This window comes from Microcebus murinus, chromosome 6 (assembly GCF_040939455.1).
Source record: "Microcebus murinus isolate Inina chromosome 6, M.murinus_Inina_mat1.0, whole genome shotgun sequence".
Taxonomy (NCBI): domain Eukaryota; kingdom Metazoa; phylum Chordata; class Mammalia; order Primates; family Cheirogaleidae; genus Microcebus; species Microcebus murinus.
In genome coordinates, this window is record NC_134109.1 from 87197215 (window position 1) to 87222837 (window position 25623).

General features: G+C 36.1%; 1 protein-coding gene across 4 annotated transcripts in view; it reads left to right on the top strand.

Moving 5' to 3' along the window:
• The window catches only part of GALK2 (galactokinase 2), a 148696-nt gene that overhangs the window by 268 nt on the left and 122805 nt on the right, over positions 1-25623 (top strand). Inside the window, exon 1 of one of the 4 annotated variants that reach the window (XM_076004347.1) lies at positions 12428-12610. The exons of 2 other annotated variants lie outside the window; for them this stretch is intronic. In XM_076004347.1, the coding sequence (XP_075860462.1) occupies positions 12558-12610 (53 nt within the window). In that variant the 5' untranslated portion in view covers positions 12428-12557. Of the gene's footprint in view, positions 1-12427; positions 12611-25623 lie in introns of those variants that run through there. One more of the 4 variants, XM_012763513.2, reaches the window with a different exon arrangement.

Consider the following 25623-nt stretch of genomic DNA (forward strand, 5'->3'; position numbering starts at 1 on the left):
GTCTGGAGACCTTTTTTAGTAATACACTTTACACATAATGTTCGTTATCTTTGTAGTTGACAAAACGATTCTGTGGCTATCCCAAAATAGATATGCATCTAGCAGTTGAGGCGCCTTAAATCTTATTTAGTTGTTCAACGACTTATAAGCTGACCTGTACTGCTCTTGGGACCAAATTAAGGTGACAGGTAACGACCTGTTTTTAAAGTATGCATTCCTGTTGCACGAAAAAGGAGTGCACTACTTAAATCATTAGCAGAATTAGAAATAAAAATAGAGGAGAAAACCTGCTTTTCAAACAGGTAGCATTTTCCGTATAAACTTACGGTTCTGTCCAATTGAATACACAAATGTTATATAGTTGTAGCATAGATACAATTTTGAATTGTTTTTGCATCTAGCAGCATAGGTCAATGTATACAATATTTTCTTGAAAATTATTATTTTGAGGGTTGTGTAATAATCCCTCGTTGAATGTACCAATGCATCGTAATTTATGTCATTATTGTTATGCATTCAGAATATTGCAAAAATAACACTATTTTAAACAATTCTGCAGTGAATATCTTTGACACTATTTTTTCTTAGGAAAAAAGGCCAATAATAGGAATTATTGGCTGGATTTTTTTTAGTAATCACTTGATTTGACATCTTTTTGGTTATAGTTCTTTTAAATCATATTTATAACAATAATGCTGTCTCACCTCTAAATACAAATATTTTTCCCTAACAGTCTTTTCCTCCTAATGTTATATAATGAGAAATTTCAAGCATACATAAAATTGAAAGAACTGTACAGTGGACACCTGTATGCCCATTATCAGCTTTAATTGTGTGTGTGTGTGTGTGTATTCCATGAATCAACATTACCCCTAAATGTAGCAATGTGTATTTCCCAAAAATTACATTCTCCTATATAATCACAACATCATTATTTATATATAAGATAGATGATTAACAATAATTCCTTCATATCATCAAATATCCAGTCTATATTTAAAATCCTCCTATTAAACATAGAATTTAGAATTGGAAGAGCCTTTAAGGATACTACATTAAAGTACAAGTCTTCTCAAATCCCACAATAGAAATTCTGATTCAGTAGTTCTGGGGTGGAGCTCCAGAATCTCTACTTGTATTAATAACTTTACAGCAAAACAAAACCTCCCTGTGCCTGGGGTGACTATATATCCCAATTTGCCTGGGACAGACCTGCTTTAGTATTGTTGACCAGCATAATTAATAGTACCCATCACTAAGAAGTTTGGACAGTAAATCACATGGTTACTCTACCTGTAAACCATAATTCTTCAAAAGAGAAAATGGAATCTCAAAGTAGTTAAAAGGTTCATTTGCTGAAAATAATCAGAGCTTCATAATTTTGTTTTGTATTCAAAATAGCAGTTGTGAAATTGATTATTAATATTAACCATGTGCATATCCATCACATGTATAAAACTGCATGCTGATTTACATTAAATTTATTTACATAATTTGCTGCTTTTTAATATCATGCCTTACTCCTACAATGGGAAAAGAATTATGCAAGTAAGTTGGTGACTATGAACAGTAGGAAAAAGGCAGCTAAATTTTGAGCATAATTTCCTTCACCATGTCCAAATTTATTAAACCCAGTTTGGAAGTTTGCTAACAGCAGTTGGAAAGGTCTTTACGGTGCTTAACATGTTACTTGAGTACACAATTGCTAATTAATGCTTGTTGAAGCTGAGTGTGGTGGCTCACACCTGTAATCCTAGGACTTGGTGAAGTTGAAGCAGGAGGATTGTTTGAGGCTAGGAGTTTGAGACCAGCTTGGGTGACATATGTAGACCTGGTCTCTACAAAAAAAGTAAAAAACAAGCCAGGTGTGGTGCTGTGTGCCTATAGTCCCAGCTACCTGGGCAGCTAAGGCAGGAGTATTGCTTGAGCCCTGAAGTTTGAAGCTGCAATGAGCTACGATTGTACCACTGCATTCCAGTCTGGGTGTTAGAGTGAGAACCCATCTCTTAAAAAAATGGATTAATAAGTTGATCTTTCTGTGCAGGAAATACTTTTAACTTATCTCTACACATTAAAATCTTTTTCTGTTCTTAAAAGTCCATTTAAATGTTACCTCATTCATATAACCTATTCTAAATGCTTTATGAAGTTAAGATATTCTCTTTTCTTCTTTTTGTCATCAATTTTATTTGATGGTAAATAATTGAAAATTTTTTATTTTAACAGAGTGAACTGATGTGACATGGTGTTTCTGTTGAAAGTGGATCCTATGTTTTTTAAAAATATTTCTAAATAGCAAAATTGAAGTATAATTTAGCAATTTGTCAAATTGTACACATACTTTAAATGTAAATGTGATGAATTTTAACATGTGTATACACATGTGAAACCATCACCACATCAAGATAATGAACATATTTATCACTGAAGAAATTTCCTCATAGATTCCTTGCAGAGATTCCTTAGTAATCCGTTTCCCCCCCTCTATACTTTTCCCAGGTAACCACTGATCTACTTTTTGTCACTATGAATTAGTTTACATTTCAGAAATTTTATATATATAGAATCATACAGTATGTCCTCTCATTTGCCTAATTTATTTCACATAGTATTATCTTGAGATTCATCTATGTTGTTGCATGCATCAATTGGCATTTCCTTTTTATTGCTGAGTATTCCATTGTGTGGATATACCACAATTTATCTTACCCTTTTACCTGTTAATGGATATTTGGAATTATTTTTGTTTGTGGCTAATATAAATAAAGCTGCTAAGAACATTTGTGTACAAGTTTTTATGTAGACATACATTTAACTTCTCTTGGGTAATATGGTAGATAGACATAAAATGGAAAGAATAGTACAGTGGACACATGTATACCCACTATCAGCTTTGTGTGTGTGTGTCTGTTTTCCCTGGACAGTGGCTGCCCCATTATCCATGCCCTTGGATAATTCTTTGCCCCTTGAATGTGAGTGGAATCTGTGACTTGCTTCTAACCAATAGGATAACAGCAAAGATGATGTACATGATTATGTATGCATGATTGCATTATACAAGACTGTTGAGTCCATCCTAATAGGAGAGATTATGTTCTTACTAGCTTTGAGTTGGGCAAGCCCCCATGTTGGGAACAACCATGTAGTGGGGAGCTAAGAGTGGCATCTGGCCAACAGCCAGCAAAAACATTCAAACCTTAGTCTGACAACCCACAAGGAACTGAATGCTTGTGCTCTTGGAAGTGAATCCTTCCCCAGTTGAGCCTTAGAACGAAAGTCATGAAACTCTAAAACAGAGTACCTATCTAAGCCATGCCCTGATTCCTGAGTCACAGAAATTGTGAGATAATAAATATGTATTGCTTTATATCACTAAACTTGTAATATTGGTATGCAGCAGTAGATATGAATATAGGTAAATACCCAGCAGTGAAATGGTTGGACCATATGATAGGTATATGTTGACCTTTTAAGAAACTCTTAAATTTTTTTCCCAGGTGGTTTTACCATTTTGCATATTCACCAGCATTGCATAAGAGTTCTAGTTGCTTCACTTCCTTGCCAACATTTAGTGTGGTCAGTCTTTTTAATTTTAGCCACTCTAGCAGGAGTGTAGTTGTATTTCACTGTGGTTTTTTTTAATTTCAGCATATTATGGGGGTACAAATGTTAAGGTTACTTATATTGCCCATGCCACCCCTCTCACCTCGAGTAAGAGCTTCAAGCGTGACCATCCCCCAAACGTTGCACATCTCCCTCATTGTGTTTGTATATACCCATCCCCTCCTCCTCCCTCCCACCCTCCCGACACACGATAAATGTTACTACTATATGTCCACTTAGGTGTTGATCCATTAATACCAATTTGCTGCTGAGTACATGTGGTGCTGGTTTTTCCATTCTTGAGATACTTTACTTAGTAGAATGGGTTCCAGCTCTATCCAGGAAAATACAAGATGTGCTATATCACCATTGTTTCTTAAAGCTGAATAGTACTCCATGGTATACATATACCACATTTTATTAATCCACTCATGAATTGATGGGCACTTGGGTTGTTTCCACAACTTTGCAATTGTGAATTGTGCTGCTATAAACATTCGAGTGCAGATGTTTTTTTCATAAAGTGACTTTTGATCTTTTGGGTAGATGCCCAGTGGTGGGATTGCTGGATCAAATGGTAGATCTACTTGTATCACTTTGAGGTATCTCCATATTGCTTTTCACAGAGGTTGAACTAGCTTGCAGTCCCACCAGCAGTGTAGGAGTGTTCCTGTCTTTCCGCATCCACGCCAACATTTATAGTTTGGGGACTTTTTGATAAAGGCCATTCTCACTGGAATTAAGTGATACATCATTGTGGTTTTGATTTGCATTTCCCTGATGATTAGAGATGTTGAGCATTTTTTCATGTTTGTTGGCCATTATTCTGTCTTCTTTTGAAAAATTTCTGTTCATGTCCTTTGCCCAATTTTTGATAGTGTTGTTTGATTTTTTCTTGCTGATTTTCCTGAGTTCTAAATAGATTCTAGTTATCAGCCCTTTATCAGAGGTGTAGCTTGCGAAAATTTTCTCCCATTCTGTGGGTTGTCTGTTTGCTCTCCGTGGTTTTAATATGCATTAACTTAATGACTAACATTCAATATCTTTTTGTGTGCTTATTTGTCATCCATATATCCTCTTTGGTAAAATATCTCTAAAATTCTTTTGCCAATTTTTTTAAACTGGGTTGTTTGTCTTACTATTATTGAGTTCTAAGAGTTCCTCATGCTTTTTGTGTTGCATTTAAGGGAAGTTTGTCACACCCAAAGGCACTGAAATTTTCTGTTTTGTTCTAGAAGTTTTATATAGTTTTATCTCTTACATTTAGCTCTATGATCCATTTCAAGTTGAGTTTTTGTATGTAGTGTGAGATAAATATGAAAGTTTATTATTTTGCATATGGATATCAAATTGTTCCAGCATCATTTGTCGAAAAGGTGATCTCTTTTCCCTACTGAATTGTCTTGGTACCTTTGTGAAAAATCGATTGACCATTTAATTCCCAACATAATTTGACCCTTTTTTTTTTTTTTTTTTTTTTTGAGACAGAGTCTCGCTTTGTTGCCTAGGCTAGAGTGAGTGCCGTGGCGTCAGCCTAGCTCACAGCAACCTCAAACTCCTGGGCTCAAGCGATCCTCCTGCCTCAGCCTCCTGAGTAGCTGGGACTACAGGCATGCGCCACCATGCCCGGCTAATTTTTTCTATATATATTAGTTGGCCAATTAGTTTCTTTCTATTTATAGTAGAGACGGGGTCTCGCTCTTGCTCAGGCTGGTTTCGAACTCCCGACCTCGAGCAATCCGCCCGCCTCGGCCTCCCAGAGAGCTAGGATTACAGGCGTGAGCCACCGCGCCCGGCAATTTGACCCTTTTAAATTACTTTTTTTTTTACCTTATATTATGATTATTTTCATTTATTCCTTATAAACTGAAAGCTCTTTGAGGACACAACTATCTTTTTTACTTGTGAATCCCCTGAAACTCAACATATGCCTTGCCTATAGAAAATTATCAATGAAAATGTGATGTGTTTAAGTAAACTCTTGCATTCATGACTCTTCACTGCCCTGGATTGAGTCACTCAAACAGGCTTATGATTTGGTATCCTTTCAGACCAATCATATTTTAAATTTTTTACTATACTTATTTGGAGAGGCTGAATATCATGTGTTAGAAGAGCAGAAAAAGAGGACTCCTTTTGTATAGTAAAGGTCTGAACAGAAAACTCATGGCAAACTCAGGGGACTCAGCTAAAAAGAGTAATGAAGGGACTATTTATAGAGATGGAGGCAGGGTTAAGGGAACCAACAACTACTCATAGTAAGCCTTCAGAATGCTCTACACTGCAATTACAGCTTTCATCTCTAAAATTGCCATAGGAGGAATATGCAAACAGAGGATGATTGAGCACTGAAGAGGTCCAGAATATGCCACCCCCAAATATAATACCTTAGTATAGTATTATTTTGAGCTGGAGGCAAATGAAAGCCAACAGATGCAGGAAAATAACTCTCTCCTTATCTGCCTAAAAGCAAAGTATAAATTTACCTTTGTGAAGGTGACATATATATCCCTCCTCTCCTTTACCAGGATGAAGAGAGCTGGTACCAAGATGAGTCTGCATCAACAAACCTTACTAAACCCTTATCTTTCATTAGTTTTCCCATATATAGCCTACTCACCACTCTACAATTTATTGCCCTTTATTTATTAGACCTCTGAGTGCAACTGCTTCTTTGGATTTTTCTCTTTTCTGTGAAGCCCCTGTTTAAATAAAATTACAAATATCAATAAAATTTGTATGCTTCTCCTGTTAATTTGTCTTTTGTTAGGTTAACTTGCAATCCCCAGCCATTAAATCTAAGAGGATAATGGAATTTTTTTTTTTTTTTTTTTTTTTTTTTTTTGGCTATTTAGCAGAATCTGCTTCAGATTTTAGAAAAATCTGTTTCCTCCTTTGGACTCCTTTTAAACTAGACCTTTCTATTTCCCCCAGCTTTTACCTCTTAGTATCTGTACCTATCTTTTCTCCATACTGATCTACTGCCTCAACATCTATCTCTATCCCCAATTAAGAACTTAGTTTGAGAACTCAGGGCTCTGGATTCTGGGTGAGTTATTAGTATGATTACTGCTGCATTCTAGCTTAGATTTACTTTTGTGGATTGATCTAAGAGTCAAAACTTTTCTTAAAAAAAACTTTATAGAACACAATGATGGGTCAGATTATGTTGGGAATTAAATGGTCAATCGATTTTTCACAAAGGTACCAAGACAATTCAGTAGGGAAAAGAGATCATCTTTTCAACAAATGATGCTGAGCCGGGCATGGTGGCGCATGCCTGTAGTCCCAGCTACTCGGGAGGCTGAGGCAGAAGGATTGCTTGAGCCCAGGAGTTTGAGGTTGCTGTGAGCTCTGACGCCACGGCACTCACTCTAGCCTGGGCAACAAGCAAGACTCTGTCTTAAAAAACAACAACAACAACAACAACAACAACAAAAAAAAACAAATGATGCTGGAACAATTTGATATCCATATGCAAAATAATGAACTTTATAGAACTAAGATGTTATAGATTATTTTGACTTTTTAATTGTTTTCCTAGAAAAATAAGTCCTTGAATTATGATAGTCACCTGAGATCCCTTGCAAATGTATTCCAAAAAAAAAAAAAGAAAAAGTAAAATGGCTTAAATAATAATTATAATCAATCCTTATTGAGATGGGCAACATTGGATGGTTATGACAAGTTGAGATGAGGAATTAATTGTCTAGTTTGAACATTCTTGGTACTATATTTAGTTTCTGGGTCAAGAAATAGAAAAAACAAAATATGGTTTTAAATTAGGGCAATTATCTACAATTTGGCCAGCCTAATATATGCTGTAAGCTTGAATTGCAGACTTCTGTTTTAGAATCAAATTAATCTAAATTTTTGTCTTTCAGATTTAATTTTAATAATGGCATGTATACTAGATACAAAATTTGCACTAATTTTTATAAAATATTCATTTACTTACTTAATATGCCATAATTGCAGGAGCATTTTGTTATGTTTATTGTTGTATCCCCAGTACATAGAATAGCACTTGGAACATAATAGCATACATAAACATTTGTTAAATGAATGAATGATGATAGAATAATGGATAAAACATGGAATATGAATTCTAGTGGAGGCGACAGATAATAAGTACAAAAGTGAATAAATAATTAATGTAATTTCAGATAGCCATAAAGACAACAAACCAGATTTAGGGGATAGACAATCACTAGAGGGGAAGTTGGGATGGTTTTTAAAATCTTCATAATAGCTTTGTGAAGTAGGTATTTTTATTTTCTTTTTATGGAGGACTTGCCCTCCAAATTTCCGACTTGCCCACATTCACAAAGTGGATGAACCACTCTAATGCACGTTTATTAATTTGTCCCTTCATTAACCATTCCTTGCTTGCCTGTTAGAAACTGAGTCAGAGCAGAGTAAAACAGTCTCTGATAGTGTGCTGGGCATGTTGGCTCAAACTTCCTTGATTAGGGAATCTTGGAATAAGATTGCTTATTCAGCTATTTTGCTAGCTGGTTTCACTTGAGTTTAATCTCAGCATTCTGATGTATAAAATATACTAGATTGAGAGTTAATAGACCTGAATTTTAACCTTATAGTCTAGAACATATCTTATAGTTTAGATCTGGGCTGTCTAGATTCAGCAGCCATTGTTTCTAGTTAGAATTGAGATATGCTCTATATATAAACTATATACTGGCTTTTGCAGACTTATTATGAAAGTAAAATCTTTGAATACTTTTAAATATTTATTACATTTGAAATGACAGTTGGGATATATTAGATAAAATATATTATTAAATTAATTTTACTTATTTCTTTTTACTCTTTTTAAAAGTGGATTCTAGAAAATATAAAATTACATATTTGGCTTGCATTGTAGATTCTGATTCAGTAGGTATGGGTCCAAGAGTCTGCATTTCTAAAAAGCTCCCAAATGATGCTGATGCTGCTGGTCTGAGGACTACACTTTGAGTAGCAAGGTTTAGGCTAGATAGACAAGAAAACATATAAGTAATTATAACACTGGTGTGCTAATTACTATGACTGGGCAAGTAGAGGGTGCTTAATGAATTTATTTTGCTTTGTTTTTCACTCTGCGAAACAAAGTTCTATTAAAACATTTTTGTGCAATTTTTGTTCCTTTTATACTGGTTTATAAAATATTATTAATAGAATGTTATATTTAACTACATAAATATATATTTCTCTGAGTTATGGGTTTCTGTGTTACCTTTCGCATTTAAATGCTTATACTAGAGAGATATATCTATTCTGTATACAGAAGAATAAGGACTGTAGTATCATTAAAAAATATATTATTTACCATAATGGGAAAATACCCAAAATGATGGGTCACTTCAGTGACCACTGAAGTAGATTTTCTCAACTGCCACCATTTTTTTAAAATTAAAAGTCAAAATAGAGGCTGGGTATGGTGGCTCACGCCTGTAATCCTAGCACTCTGGGAGGCTGAGGCAAGAGGATCACTTGAGGTCAGGAGTTCTAGATTGGCCTGAGTAAGGGTGAGACCCATCTCTACTAAAATAGAAAAATAGCCGGGCATTGTGGCACATGCCTGTAGTCCCAGCTACTCAGGAGGCTGAGGCCGGAGGATCGCTTGAGCCCAGGAGTTTGAGGTTGCTATAAGGTAAGCTGATGCCATGGCACTTTAGCCCTGGCAACAGAGCGAGACTCTGTCTCAAAAAAAAAAAGTCAAAATAGGAAATATATTCCAGAGATTGCACAAGCAGACTAAGCCACAGAAATAACATTATTTCAGATAAATGATCAGTCTCTCTGTGGTCTTAGACACTTAGTTTTGAAGGTAGAGATAGGCCTAAAAGACAGGCCTAAAAACTTCCTGAAGGAAGTGATTTCTAAGGTGAGACCTAATCATCTATAGGCGTTAGCCAGGTCTGAATGACTCTTACACCCATATTTTTACTATTATTTTGGATCATTTTTTAAAAATTTCATTTTAGTGTTTGTTTTGGTTTTTTTTGGTTAGCTATAATTTTTTTTCTGAACAGAGATTAATATCCTTTGAGGAGAAACAATTCCAAGTTTATTAATTAGGCATCTGTTTAAGACTTTATCATAATATACACCTGTTATTTAATAGTTTATATAATAATTTAGACTCTAATCTTTATTGTAAGTGTTCCTACATGCAAAAAACAAAGAACGGAGAGGTTCAGGATTTGTGAAAAATAAAAATACTGTGAAATGTATATGTTTAAATATTTTCACTATTAGATATGTCTAATAGGAAATAAAGGAATATCTTCTTAAAATTGACAAATATTTTTCTACCCTCTAAGGATTGTTAGGAAGATTTATAGAGAATAAAATATGTAGAGTGCTTGCTTAGCAAGATGCCTAGCATAAGGCAGGTAGTATAAGAAAGTAATGTTAGTTTTGTTTTTTGGTGACTATTTGGGGTTCTCTAGTAGTGTGAACAGGTTATTTTTAGAGCAATGCTTTATGAAAATTATAATGTGCACATTTTAATTTGGGGGAAGAATTACTAATTGTTTCAATAATTTGTTTTCAAGCACACTTTGCTGGGTCTCATCAAAGGTCACATGTCCAGAAGTAGTATGGCCTCTAGGTGGGAGACCAGAGACCTGGATTTTAATTCCAGCTCTGCTATTTTCTTTTACTTTGGGTCAATCATTTCATAAAAGGATGTTTTACTAGTTCCTCTATAAGGTGATTTCCAGTCAACATCATTTTTGTTAAGATTATATATATGTATCCAAAATCCAAACTAATGATTTACCATCTGGTTTGATTTAGCAAAGTTAATGTTTGGTCATTAAATCCACGTTAAATAGGAAATATTCTTTTATGAAACAGTCATTATGTTCTACAGTCATTATGTTCATTTTTTTTTTTTTACCCTAAATGAGTTTATTTTGAATGATTTCTTTAAAGAAACCAATATTTTCAATGCTTTAAAATTTGGTTGTATTTCAACTAAATATAGAATATATTAGAAATATATATGAATAAAAATGATTCTGTCTTTTTCCGTATTTACTGATGTTCCTAAAAATTTTACATTTTCTTCTCACTTAGGTTCTTTCCCTATTCAAACCTATTTACAAGTGACAATGATGCTTCCCCTTACTTAAAATTAAACCACAATGAGCATTGTACTGGGATTTACTGGGGTTCAAAAAAAGGTGTAATTGCTGCATTTGAAAATGATAAGGGGGGACTGAAATAATAGTGAGAAAGCAGCCCTGATACCAGAGTAACTTAGTTTCCATGTTGTAGCATTTAGAATAATAACCAGAGTGAGTGCCAAGGGGCTGCCACCCTTTGGCTACACTTCGATATTGTTGATGCAAACTTCCCCCTTTCTCCCTCTCCTGACATACACGTATAGAAATTCTGTGCTGGTAACTTATTGGATCTCTGTGGGTTATATTACTACCCCTAGAGTTTTGGGTATGTTGCTCCAAACTTCCTCAATTAGGGAATCTTGGAATAAGTGTGTTGCTAGCTGGCGTTTAATCTCATTGCATTTAATCTCATCATTCTGAGGTACAAAGTGCACTAGAATGAGAATTAATTGATTTGAGTTTTACTGTTGATGAACAGTGTGATCTTAGGCATATCACTTCCTTCACCTTTTATCATTCATTCAGTTTATCTTACCTGTTCATTAAAGACCATTCTGCCAGGCACTGTTCCAGGGCCTGGGGATACACAGCTCCTGCCCTGAGTTGTTTACCTTCTAGAGGTAGTGTTGATGGAGGTGGTGAGATGGATAATAAATACGTAAGAAAATAAATATGCAGGGTAATTTTTGATAAGTATGAGATCTGTGAAGGAAGGAAAACAGTAATATGGTAGAGTGATATGGCGGGGATGCTGTACTTCTTTAAACAGGGCATCTGGGATTTCTCTAGGTAACAAAAATGAAGGGGTTTAACTGGATGCTAAGGGTTCTTGCAGGTTGAAAGAAACGTTTGTTTTTTTCACGATTAATTGTGTTCTAGGAAAGCCACCAATGCCTCTCTTCTGGAAATGATTGCAAATATGTTTAAATCAAGTACTGCATCATTTTTATGCTGCTTGATTTGGAAATAATCTGCATAAGAAGCAATAGCTAAAACATTTTAGTGTTGGCCGGGCGCTGTGGCTCACGCCTGTAATCCTAGCTCTTGGGAGGCCGAGGCGGGCGGATTGCTCAAGGTCAGGAGTTCAAAACCAGCCTGAGCAAGAGCGAGACCCCGTCTCTACTATAAATAGAAAGAAATTAATTGGCCAACTGATATATATATATAAAATTAGCCGGGCATGGTGGCACATGCCTGTAGTCCCAGCTACCCGGGAGGCTGAGGCAGAAGGATCACTCCAGCCCAGGAGTTTGAGGTTGCTGTGAGCTAGGCTGACGCCACGGCACTCACTCTAGCCTGGGCAACAAAGCGAGACTCTGTCTCAAAAAAAAAAAAAAAAATAAAAAAAAAAAAAAAAAAAACATTTTAGTGTTGTTTAGTGTTGTTTGGGGACATTAAAGAACCCTAACTTAAAAAAAAGAGAAAAGCAACCTGAAATAGATAAGACGACAAAGGTTTGTGCAAGGGCCAGGTTATAACTCTCAGACATCCACAAGGCACAAAAAGAAAACCTCGTTAGTCAGGTTTGCACGGGCTCCAAGCAGGGTCTCCAGCGAGCCCGGAGTCCCTGGGAGCTTAGCGCAGGACGGTGGCTGTACCTGACAGCTACTGGTAAGGCACTCTGGCCTAGAGCCGGGGGAGGAGGGCCGGAGGCGGGGCCGACTGGAAGCAGCAACCATAGCGAAGCTGCAGGATTTCCGCGGGGTGGGAGCTTGTGTCGCCGGAAGAAAGCGGCTCCTGTGGCAGATGTCTCGTGATTGCTCTGGGAGTTTTGCTTTGCCACTTGAAACTACAGAAGAAAGAAGGATCTAGCGAAATATGGCTACGGAGGGCTCTGCCACGCGTCGAATCCAGGTGGCAGAACATCCCAGGTGGGGGAGAGGAGATGCGCGCTTTGGGATCGCCTGGGCTGGTTTAGGTGTAGTTAGGGTGCACTGCTTTTGGTTCCTTCTCTGGGGCTCTGGTTTTGCCCCCAGGGAGTAGGCAGAACTCGTGGGATTCTATAAGGCTACGTGGCGACGCTTGCAAGAAAGATCCCGGCGCAAACACATTCCACCTTGATTGCTAACAAAGGTTGTGTGTTTCTTGCTTCACCCTTTCTTGCTGAAGCTGGTACATTCTTTCTACTGGGCTTCAGCATAAATGCCCAAGTCAGCTTTGAACTCCTCTCTTTGATTTGCCTGCCAGTTGATAGGTGGTTTTATAAAAGTTCCTTTTCTAAATATCCATCGAAAACAAACACTGAAACCTCCTTGTCCTCTACATCCTCTTAAAAAAAAAATTACAGGAATCTCTGAACTGTCAGGTAGGAAATTAATTTGCTGCGGGTCCCTAGCTACAGAATAACTAACTAATAGTTTAGTAATGTCTAGGGGAGAATCTCTTCAATTACAGGTACTTAGTAGCAATCTTCCTTCTGATTTATGGGGCTGAAAGGACTTAAAAGGGTGAAATCTCATAAAATGAAGTCTCTCACCTGCTATTTCTGAGGTTGGCTTATCTCCCCCTTTGTTGTTTTTAACCTATTATTTTCTGTTAACTTTTTTCTCTGATATGAAAGTCCTTAAGCTTTCCCCACTTCCTAGTTTATTACTATCATGTGTCAGGTGACAATGTTATACTTTATTACAACTTGAAAATGTTCTTTCAGCCTTTAACCAGCAAACAGTGTGTTACCCAAAAAGTTACCAGAAACAAACATAATTTTTTTTGTTTATATAATTTTTATTTATTTATTTTAAAATTTAAAAAAATTATTTCCTGGACGAGGTTCTGGGGCCCTAAGAGAAGGGGGCGGCCTAGAAGTCGCCCCAAATATAATTTTTTATTGTAGAGACCAGCACGTCTTGGACTACTTCTGAATGTCTTTGAATATTTTAATATACTCTAATGGTCCTTGCATAGTACTGTTGCCCTTATATATTTGAATAAATTAGGACACATTGTTAAAGACATGCTCCAAATAAGATTCATGAGGAATTTGTTACAGGAAAATAACCCAACCCCTGGAAATTTAGTCTTTTACATAAAACATGTCCAATTTCTGTGTTTCCATTTTATCTGCATTCATCATAAAGATCAACATTTCTATAGTTACCCTGTGGGGCAGAGAGGAATAGTGGTGTCAACAGAAAAGAAGCCAAGCTCCCTAAAGTAATTTAACGAGGTTTATTCTGAGCCAAATTTTAGGACAATGGTCCCGTGCCACACCCAAGAAGCCTTGAGCAAGTGGACTCTGAGATTGGGTTACAGCTTGACTTTATACATTTCTGGGATACTGGGATTACAGATAAAGTCATAAATCAATACATGGAAGGCACACATTGGTTTGGCCCAAAAAAGTGGGCCATTTGAAAGTGGGTGGGTTGTAGGTTCTAAGTGGGTTTAAAGACTCTTTGACTTGTAATTGGTTAAAGAAAAATGTAGCTTTGTCTAAAGGTTTGGAATGTTTGAAGTTAAGATAAGGAAGTTGGCTAATCTGAAACTACTGGGCCATATATTTGTTCTGTAAATTGAAGACCTGCAGGTTTGTCTTGTATAGCCTTGGGCCTGTTGCAATAAGTTGCAAAGGATGTCCCCAAATTGAGAAGGGGGCATGATGAGATACATCTGACTTCCCTCCGCATGGCAGGCAATTCAGTTTTAGGGTATCTCCTTGGCCTAGAGGGAGTCCACTGAGTCAGTGGGTGGGTGAGGGGGTAGCTTTAAGATTTTACTTTAGTTCACAGTGGTTGTAAGTACAGGTACATGTACTAAAAGTAAAAAATTGTTAATAATTTCCTTAGTGTTTTTCCTTGCCTTTCATATTTTTATTGTATTCATCCATGCAGTATTTATTGTTAATACTTATTCTGTGTTAGTCACAGAGATCATAATAGTCAGATAAGCTCTGCTGTTTTCTTGTTTTTCACTTGTGTATGCAATACAATTATTAGTTTCAAACAATGTTCTTTTTTGAGACAGAGTCTTGCTCTGTTGCCTGGGCTAGAGTGCCATGGCGTCAGCCTACCTCACAGCAACCTCAAACTCCTGGGCTCAAGTAAGCCTACTGCCTCAGCCTCCTGAGTAGCTGGGACTACAGGCATTCGCCACCATGCCCAGCTAATTTTTTTTCTATATATTTTTAGTTGTCCAGCTAATTATTTTTCTATTTTTAGTAGAGATGGGCGGTCTCACTCTTGCTCAGGCTGGTCTCAAACTCCTGACCTTGAGTGATCCTCCTGCCTCAGCCTCCCAGAGTACTAGGATTACAGGTGTGAGCCGCCACGCCTGGCCAGCAATGTTTTGTTTGCAAGAATCTTTTGAAGCCACTTATTAATTTTAGGAAGGGTGAGTTTTGTTAAATCTGGATAGTATAACCTATAAATCAAATGGTGAAAGGGAAAAAAGTGAATGAGGGCCCCAAGGTCAGTCTATCTCCTTGTGGAATTCCTGCTCTTTCTTCAAGGATGCCTCTTCAACCTCACATGATCCTCTGAGTAAAGGCACTAGTTAACCATATTATACATTTTAGAAAACTTAACTTTTTTATTCTTTTTGCATAAAAATCAACTAGAAATACAAGTGCTAATATTTTCTTTCTGCATCCCACTCTTGCATGCTTCCTGTACTGTAAGACTTCAAATTTCACTGTTCTAGCTTTCTTTGCATTGGTAGCAGTGGTATCTCTATTTTCTTTTTTGGGGGGATTAAGTTTTGAATTGTTGGATTATAATTATTTTTTGTAACAGCTTTATTGATATCCAAATACAATATAATTCACCCATTTAAAGTTTGAGATTAAGTGGATTTTAGTAATTCACAGAATTGTGCAACTATCACCATAATGAAATTTAGAACGTTTTCTTCACCTCAAAAAGAACCTGGCATCCCTTAAATAATCACCACTGGGACTCCTATTCCCTGCCTCCCCTCAGCCCTAGGCAACTGCTAATCTATTTTCTGTATTTATAGATTTGGTCATTCTGGACATTTCTAATAAATAGTATTGTATATATATGTATATTGGGTGACTGATTTCTTTCACTTTATAGTTTTCAAGGTTCATGTTGTAAAATGTGTCAGTATGTCATTCCTTTAAATATTCTTTTTTTTTTCTATCATGCCTTTATTAGCTGGATTATGTTTGCCATTTATTTTTTATTTGTATATGTTTATAGTAGAAGTCCAATTTTGCTACATTGATATATTGATATGTTCAGTTATACTGCATCATGGTGAAGTCAGGGCCTTCAGTGCATGTATCATTGGAGCAATGCACATTGTACTCACCAAGCAACTTCCCATCATCCATCTCCCTCCCCACCATCCCTCCAGGTCTCCATTGTTCATCATTCCACACTCTGTTTCCATGTATACACAGCATTTAGCAACCATTTTTAAGTGAGAACATTCAGTGTTTGTCTTTCTGTGTCTGAATTGTTTCACTTAAGATAATGGCCGCAAAAGGCATGATTTGATTATTCTTTTACAGCTGAACAGTATTACATTTTGCATATATACCACATTTTCTTTATCCAGTCCTCTGTTGATGGCCACTTAGATGATTGTGTAATTTTGCTATTGTGAATAATACTGTAATAAACATGGGAGTACAGGTATCTTTCTATGTATATATATATATATATATATATATATTGATTTTAACAATGTAGGAGAGTTCCCTTTTCTCCAGATCCTCACCAACATGTTATTTTTCATCTTTTTAATTATTAGTTATTTTTATTGGTGTAAGATGATATCTCATTGTGGTTTTAATTTGCATTTCTTTGATGATTAGTGATGTTGAACATTTTTCATATGCTTGTTGGTCATTATTTGTCTTCTTTCGAAAAATGTCTATTCATGTCCTTAGTCCACTTTTTAATAGGGCTAATTGTTTTTTCTTTGTTGTTGAGTTGTTTCAGTTCCTTGTAAATTCTGGCTACTAGTCCTCTGTCAGATATATAGTTTGCAAATATTTTCTCCCATTCTGCAGGTTATTTGTTCACTCTGTTTATTATTTCCTTTGCTATACAGAAGCTTTGTAGTTTAATTAAGTCTGTTTATATATTTTTGTTTTTGTTGTCTGTGTTTTGGCCTAGAAAATGTCTAGAGAAATTTTCCCTAGGTTTTCTCCCAGAATTTTTGTAGTTTCAGGTTTTTTTTTCTTTGTAGGCATGAGGAATGTTTATACTGGCTCTTTTGGGTGTATACATTAAAAGCAAAATCAGAAAGGAATCATGTAAAAATCAGGTTGCCCATGCAAGCACCCCAGAGTCTAATCCTCTCCTCTCAGTTCTGTTGTCAGGCCTCTTTAATCCATCTTGATTTCATTTTTGTATGTGGTGAGAAATAGGGGTCCAGTTCCATTCTTCTGCATATGGCAATCCAGTTTTCCTAGCACCATTTATTGAAAAGGATACCCTTTCCCTGGTGTATGTTCTTATCAACTTTGTCAAAGATTAGTTGGCGATAAGTAGGTAGCTTTATTTCTCGGTTCTCTGTTCTGTTTCACCCATCTATGGGTCTATTTTTATGCCAGTACCATACTGTTTTGGTTACTACAGTCTTATAGTATAATTTAAAGTCAGGTGAAGTGATGGCTCCACCTTTGATGAAGCTTTTTGCTTCAAATTGCTTTGAGTATTCCAGCTTTTTTTTGGTTTCATGAGAAATTTAGAATTGTTTTTTTCTAATTCTATGAAAATGATGTTGGTATTTTGATAGGAATTGCATTGAACCTATTAATTGCTTTAGGCAGTATAATCAATTTAACAATTATAATTCTTCCAATCCATTAATGTGGGATGTTTCTTTATTTTTTGTGTGTGTTATCTATAATTTCTTTCATCAGTGTGGTTTTTTAAGTTTTCCTTATAGAGATATTTTACCTTTTTGGTTAAATACATTCTTAGGTATTTTAAATTTTTTGCAACTATTGTAAATGGGATTGTCCTCTTGATTTGGTTCTCAGCTACACTGTTATGGGTGTATAGAAATGCAATTGATTTTTATACTTTGATTTTCTTTCCCAAAACATTATTGAATTCATTTATCAAATATAAGAGTTTTTTTGTGAAATCTTTAGGTTTTTCTAGATATAAGATCATTTTATCAGTAAACAGGGACAACTTGATGTTTTTTCTTCTAATTTGATGCCTTTTCTTTTTTTCCCTCTTTTTTGATTGCTGTGTTGAAGACTTCCAGTACTATGTTGATTAAGAGTGGTGAAAGTGGTCACCTTGTCTTGTTTCAGTTCTTAGGGAGAATGCTTTCAACTTTCCCCATTAAATATGGTGTTGGCTTTGGGTTTGTTGTATATGGCCTTTGTTATTTTGAGGCATGTTCCTTCAATACCTAGTTGGTTGAAGGTTTTTAATCATGATGGGATGCTGAAATTTACTGAATGCTTTTTCTGCTTCTATTGAAGTGATCATATGGTTTTTTTTCTTTTTATGTTTAATTTTAAATTATTATTTTTTCTTTCTTTTTTTCTTTTTTTTTTGCCTCTAAGGCAAAAAAAGTTAATACAGTTGAATCATATGGTTTTTATCATTAATTCTGGTTGTATGATGTATCATTTGTTGATTTATGTGTGTTGAACCATCCTTGTATTCCTGGTATAAAACCAACTTGATCATGGTATATTACCTTTTTGACGTTTGATTGGGTTAGATTTGCTAGTATTTTGTTGAGAATTTTTATATCTATGTTCATCAGAGATATTGGTCTGTAGTTATTTTTGTTGTGTCCCTCTCTGGTTTTGGTATGTGGGTGATACTGAGTTGGGGGAGAATCCTCTTCTCCTTGATCTTTCAGAACAGTTTTGGGAGGATTGGTATTAGTTCTTCTTTGTATGCTTGGTAGAATTCAGCTGTGAATCCATCTGATCCTGGGCTTTTTTAAATTGGGAGATTGTTTATTACTGATTAAATCTTACTACTCAGCATTGATCTGTTCAGGAATTCTATTTCTTTTTAGTTCAATCTCAGAAGGTTGTATGTTTCCAGGAATTTATCCATTTCCTCCAGGCTTTCTATAAATAGCTTGTGGGTGTATAGTTGTTCATAATAGTCTCTGATGATCTTTCATAGTGTGGTATCAGTTGCAATGTCTCCTTTTTCATTTTGGATTATCTTTATTTGGATATTCTCTCTTCTTGGTTTGATTTGTTCTTGTTTTTCTAGTTCCTTGGGGTGTGACATTAGGTTGTTTAATTGTAATCTTTCTACTTTTTTGGTGTAGGCCAGGCGTCCTCAAACTATGGCCCATGGACCACATGTGGGTGTTTTTGCCCGTTTGTTTTTTTGCTTCAAAATAAGATATGTGCAGTGTGCATAGGAATTTGTTCATAGTTTTTTTAAACTATAGTCTGGCCCTCCAACGGTCTGAGGGACAGTGAACTGGCCCCCTGTTTAAAAAGTTTGAGGACCCCGGGTGTAGGCATTTAATGCTATAACCTTCACTCTTAGCACTGCTTTTTCTGTATCCCACAGGTTTTGGTATGTTGTGTTTTTATTTTCATTCATTTGAAACATTTTAAAGATTTCAATCTTAATTTCTCTTTCTTTTTAGAGCTTTGTTGTTTTTTTATTTCATGATATTATGGGTTTAAGAAAACCTGTACTTCAATATTTTGTCAAGAGTGTATCCTGCTTGTTGTGTCTCATTTGATTATAGCAATTGGTTATTTATCTCAAGATCAATGCTTTTCAAACTATAGGTTGCGACCCATTAGCATTAACCAGTCATAAAAATCAATTTAGTATATTCCAGCTAACATTAAAAAAAATAAAATAGAATACAAAAACAACAACAACAAAAAAGAATATTATGGGGGTACAAATGTTTTGGTTACATGAATTGCTTTTGTACAGTTTGAGTCAAAGTTATAAGTGTGTCCATCACTCAGATAGTGTGCATTGTACCCATTAGGTGTGAATGTATCCATCCCCTCTCACCCCTCCCATTTGCTTGAGTGCCATTGAATTTTACTACCATATGTGCACATGAATGTTGAACTATAAGTTTCAATTTGGTAGTGAGTACATATGGTTTTTGTTCTGCCATTATTGTGATACTTCACTTAAAAGGATGGTCTCCAGTTCCATCCAGGTTGTTACAAAAGGGATTAGTTTGCCATTCTTTTTATGGCTGAGTAATACTCTATGGTATACATATACCACATTTTATTGATCCACTCATGTATTGATGGGCACTTGGGTTGTTTCATTCAGGAGCATGTTGTTTAATTTCCATGTATTTATATAGTTGATGAAATTCCTCTTTGAATTGATTATTTCATTACAGAGTGAGACTCTGTCTGAAAAGAAAAATATTTCTTTTACTTTGACTTTAGACAGTCTGAATATAATGTGATGTGGTAAAGTCTTTTTTGCAATGTATTTGCCTAAGGGTCTTTAGGCCTCCTGTATCTAGATGTCAGACTCTCTTGCTAGACTTGGGAAGTTTTCATTAATTATTTCTTTAAATAGATTTTCTAAATTTTTTGATCTCTCTTCTCCTTTGGGAATACTGATAATTCATAAGTCCAGTTGCTTTATGTGGTCCCAGTTCTCTCAACAGGCTTTGTTCATTCTTTGTAATTCTTTTTTCCCTTATTTTTGTCTGACCAGATTATATCAAAAGACCTGTCTTCCAGTTCTGAAACTTGTTCTTCTGCTTGCTCTAATCTATTGTTGAAGCTTGCAAATGTATTTTGTAATTCCTTTAATGAGTTTTTCAGTTCCAGAATTTCTGTTTTTTTTTTTTCAAAAAAAGATATTTATCTCCTTAGTAAATTTCTAATTCATGTTCTGAATTGATTTTCTGATTTCTTTGTATTGGTTTTCAGATTTCTCTTGCATCTCATTTTTTTTTGTTTGAGACAGAGTCTCACTTTGTTGCCCAGGCTAGAGTGAGTGCATGGCGTCAGTCTAGCTCACAGCAACCTCAAACTCCTGGGCTTAAGCAATCCTGCTGCCTCAGCCTCCTGAGTAGCTGGGACTACAGGCATGCACCACCATGCCTGGCTCATTTTTTCTATATATATGTTAGTTGGCCAATTATTTTCTTTCTATTTATAGTAGAGACGGGGTCTCGTTCTTATTCAGGCTGGTTTCGAACTCCTGACCTTGAGCAATCCACCTGCCTTGGCCTCCCAAAGTGCTAGGATTATAGGTATGAGCCACCGGGACCGGCCTCATGCATCTCATGGAGTTTCTTCTTCTTCTTTTTTTTTTATTTCAGCATTTTATGGGGGTACAGATTTTAAGGTTTCAATAAATGCCCTTTCCCCCCACCCCCCACAAGTCTGAGTTTCCAGCATGACCATCCCCCAGATGGTGCTGCACATCTCACTCATTATGTATATATATACCTGCCCTCCTCCCCCCTCCCACCTGCCCAATACCCTATTACTGTAGTACCTATGTGTCCACTTAGGTGCTGCTCAGTTAATACCAGTTTGCTGGTGAGTATGTGTGGTGCTTGTTTTTCCATTCTTGAGATACTTCACTTAGTAGTATGGGTTTCAGCTCTAACCAGGAAAATATAAGATGTGCTATATCACCGTTGTTTCTTAGAGCTGAATAGTACTCCATGGTATACATATACCACATTTTATTAATCCATTCTTGGATTGATGGGCACTTGGGCTGTTTCCACAGCCTTGCAATTATGAATTGTGCTGGTATAAACATTCAAGTGCAGGTGTCTTTTTTGTAGAGTGTCATTGGATCTTTTGGGTAGATGCCCAGTAATGGGATTGCTGGATCAAATGGTAGATTCACTTGTATGGCTTTAAGGTATCTCCATATTGCTTTCCACAGAGGTTGAATTAGTTTGCACTCCCACCAGCAGTGTAGGAGTGTTCCTCTCTCTCTGCATCCACACCAGCATTTATTGTTTGAGGACTTTTTGATAAAGGGCATTCTCACTGGAGTTAAGTGATATCTCATTGTGGTTTTGATTTGCATTTCCCTGATGATTAGAGATGTTGAGCATTTTTTCATATGTTTGTTGGTCATTCTTCTGTCTTCTTTAGAAAAGTTTCTGTTCAAGTCCTTTGCCCACTTTTTAACAGGGTTATTTGATTTTTTCTTGCTGATTTTCGTGAGTTCTAAGTATATTCTAGTTATCAGCCCCTTATCAGATGCGCAGGATGCAAAAATTTTCTCCCATTCTGTAGGTTGTCTGTTTACTTTCATGACTGTTTCTTTGGCTGTGCAGAAGCTTTTTAGTTTGATAATGTCCCATTTATTTATTTTTGTTGCTGCTGTGATTGCCTTTGGGGACTTCTTCAAACTCTGTGCCTAGGCCGATGTCTAGGAGAGTGTTTCCAAAATTTTCCTCTAGAATTTTAATAGTTTCATACCTTAGATTTAAGTCTATTATCCAGCGTGAGTTGATTTTTGTGAGTGGTGAAAGGTGCGGGTCCTGCTTTAGCCTTCTACAAGTGGCTATCCAGTTTTCCCAGCACCATTTATTGAAAAGGGATTCTTTTCCCCAGCATATGTTTTTGTCCGCTTTGTCAAAGATTAGATGGCTATATGAAGATGGTTTTATATCAGGATTCTCAGATCTGTTCCACTGGTCAATATTCCTATTTTTGTGCCAATACTAGATTGATTTAATTACTACAGCTTTGTAGTATAGTTTGATATCTGGCATATTCATACCTCCCATTTTTTTTTGTTGTTGTTGCCTAGAATTGCTCTTGATATTTGGGGTCTTCTTTGGTTCCATACGAAGCGTAAAATTATTTTTTCTTTATCTGTGAAGAATGCTGATGGGATTTTAATAGGTATTGCATTGAATCTGTAGATCAGTTTGGGCAGTATAGACATTTAAATTATGTTGAGTCTGCCAATCCACGGGCATGGTATGGATTTCCATCTGTTTACATCCTCTGCTATTTCCTTCCTCAGTGTTTCATAGTTCTCCCTGTAGAGGTCTTTTACGTCCTTGGTTAAGTATATTCCTAGGTACTTTAATTTCTTTGTTGCTATTGTGAAGGGAATTGAGTCTTTGATTTGGTTCTCAATTAGATTGTTGTTGGCGTATATGAATGTCTCTGATTTCTGTGCATTGATTTTGTATCCTGAGACTTTACTAAATTTATTTATCAGTTCCAGGAGTTTCTTGGCTGAATCTTTGGGGTTTTCTAAATATAATATCATATCATCAGCAAACAGTGAAAGTTTGATCTCTTTTGCCCCTATTTGGATACCTTTAATTTCACTTTCCTGTCTGATTGCTGTAGCCAGGACTTCCAGCACTATGTTGAATAGAAGTGGGGATAGTGGGCAGCCTTGTCTAGTTTCAGTTCTAAGTGGGAATGCTTTCAGTTTTTCCCCATTCAGTATGATGTTGGCTATGGGTCTGTCATATATGGCTTGTATAATTTTTAGGTATGTTCTTTCTATGCCTATTTTATTAAGTGTGCGTATCATGAAAGGGTGTTGAATTTTGTCAAAAGCTTTTTCTGCATCTATTGAAAGAATCTTGTGGTCTTTGTTTTTGCTTCTGTTTATGTGGTGAAACAACCTCTGTGGAAAGCAATATGGAGATACCTTAAAGCCATACAAATGAATCTACCATTTGATCCAGCAATCCCATTACTGGGCATCTACCCAAAAGATCCAATGACACTCTACAAAAAAGACACCTGCACTTGAATGTTTATACCAGCACAATTCATAATTGCAAGGCTGTGGAAACAGCCCAAGTGCCCATCAATCCAAGAATGGGTTAATAAAATGTGGTATATGTATACCATGGAGTACTATTCAGCTCTAAGAAACAATGGTGATATAGCATATCTTATATTTTCCTGGTTAGAGCTGGAAACCATACTACTAAGTGAAGTATCTCAAGAATGGAAAAATAAGCACCACACATACTCACCAGCAAACTGGTATTAACTGAGCAGCACCTAAGTGGACACATAGGTACTACAGTAATAGGGTATTGGGCAGGTGGGAGGGGGTCGGGTATATACATACATAATGAGTGAGATGTGCACCATCTGGGGGATGGTCATGCTGGAAACTCAGACTTGTGGGGGGAGGGGGAGGAAGGGCATTTATTGAAACCTTAAAATCTGTACCCCCATAAAAGGCCAGAATAAAAAAAAAATTATAAATTAGGCACAGTAAGAGATTAATAATAACTAAAAATAAAATAGAATGATTATAACAATATGCCAGCATCACCATTCTTGCACTTTTTAAGTAAAATAAGATTATATAAAGTATTACAACATTGGATCTCATAACTAAGGTGGATACGCTGGACAAAGGGATGACTCATGTCCCATGCAGGATGGAGTTGGACAGTGCAAGATTTCATCACACTACTCAGAATGGCATGCAGTTTAAAACTTATGAATTGTTTATTTCTGGAATTTTCCATTTAATATTTTCAGACCACAGTTGACCATAGGTAACTGAAACCATAGAAAATTAAATCACAGATAAGGGGGGATTACTGTATGTTTTCCCTGTTTCAGAATCCAATCTAGGGTGTATGCTGCATTTAGAAGTTGGCTCTTTAATCTTTTTTTTTTTTTTTTTATGGAACACTTCCTCAGCCTCTGTATTGTTTCATGACCAGTTATTTTATAGAATATTCATCAGTCATAGGGAAAATTGCAAAAAACTTTGAAATAGACCACAAGATTAGTAGGTATCTCCAAAGAAAACTAAAAGTTGTCTAGTGTACCTTTTCAGGTTACCTGATTTCTATGTGAGTTCTCAGACTTTCATTATATTTACATTATTTTACAACTCTATAGGTCATAGAAAATTAATAGCAATGCAAATGATTCTTATCTAGCCAGAGAAACTGTAAATTGTATCTGGTGGAATGCAATTGATTGCTCCCTGGCTGTTAACCAGTTCTCCAGTTTTTTGTATCTATTTGTAAATGCATATCAGCCATTTCTTATTTGATTTCTTATTTGAGTGGCACTTTGGATTCTCATTCTGATTGTTTATAGTCTCTTACTAGCTCTGTCATTAATGAGATAAGTAAAATCTTTAACATATGTTCATTTTATATCTATATGAGTCATTATTTACTTGTCAAAAGACAAAAGTACAACTAATTTAGTTTAAAAATCTTACTTGGCTTTATTTGTGATTTTAGAATTGGGCAACACTTCATTTCATAAAATAGAGTAAGTATTCCAATGAGCTGAGCAGAGGAAGTTGGTTTTATAGAGAGAAAAGGACTGAAGAAAGCAGAAACAAAGAATAAAAAGTGGTTTGGTCGTTTCAAAAATTGTTTTCTGTACAAGGCAGCATAAATTAAAAGAGAATTCTGAGCCCCCCACTGACTGAACAGACCTCCTCTTGGCCAAGGAGACACCAGAAAAATATGAAAACCGAGTTTCTGGCCATGAAGGGATGGGTGGTCAGGCATACTTTCTTATACCGTCTCCATTTTGGAGTTTAAACTAATTGCAAACTAGACCCAAGGCCACATAGGCAACGGTTCAGTCATACCTGTAGGACATCAATTTACTTAATGTATCACTTTAAGCATACTTAAAGCTTGCTCTCTGATTAACAAACCCCCTTAACTCAAGCATTCCTATCTACTGACTCCAAGTCTTTGGACAAATCTTTCTTTCTTTTTTTTTTTTTTTTTTGAGACAGAGTCTCACTCTGTTGCCCAGGCTACAGTGCCGTGGCATCAACCTAGTTTACAGCAACTTCAAACTCCTGGATTCAAGTAATCCTTCTGCTTCAGCCTCCTGAGTAGCTGGGACCACAGGCATGTGCCACGAGCCACCATGCCCGGCTAATTTTTTCTATATATTTTTAGTTGGCCAATTAATTTCTTTCCATTTTTAGTAGAGACGGCGTCTCACTCTTGCTCTGGCTGGTTTTGAACTCCT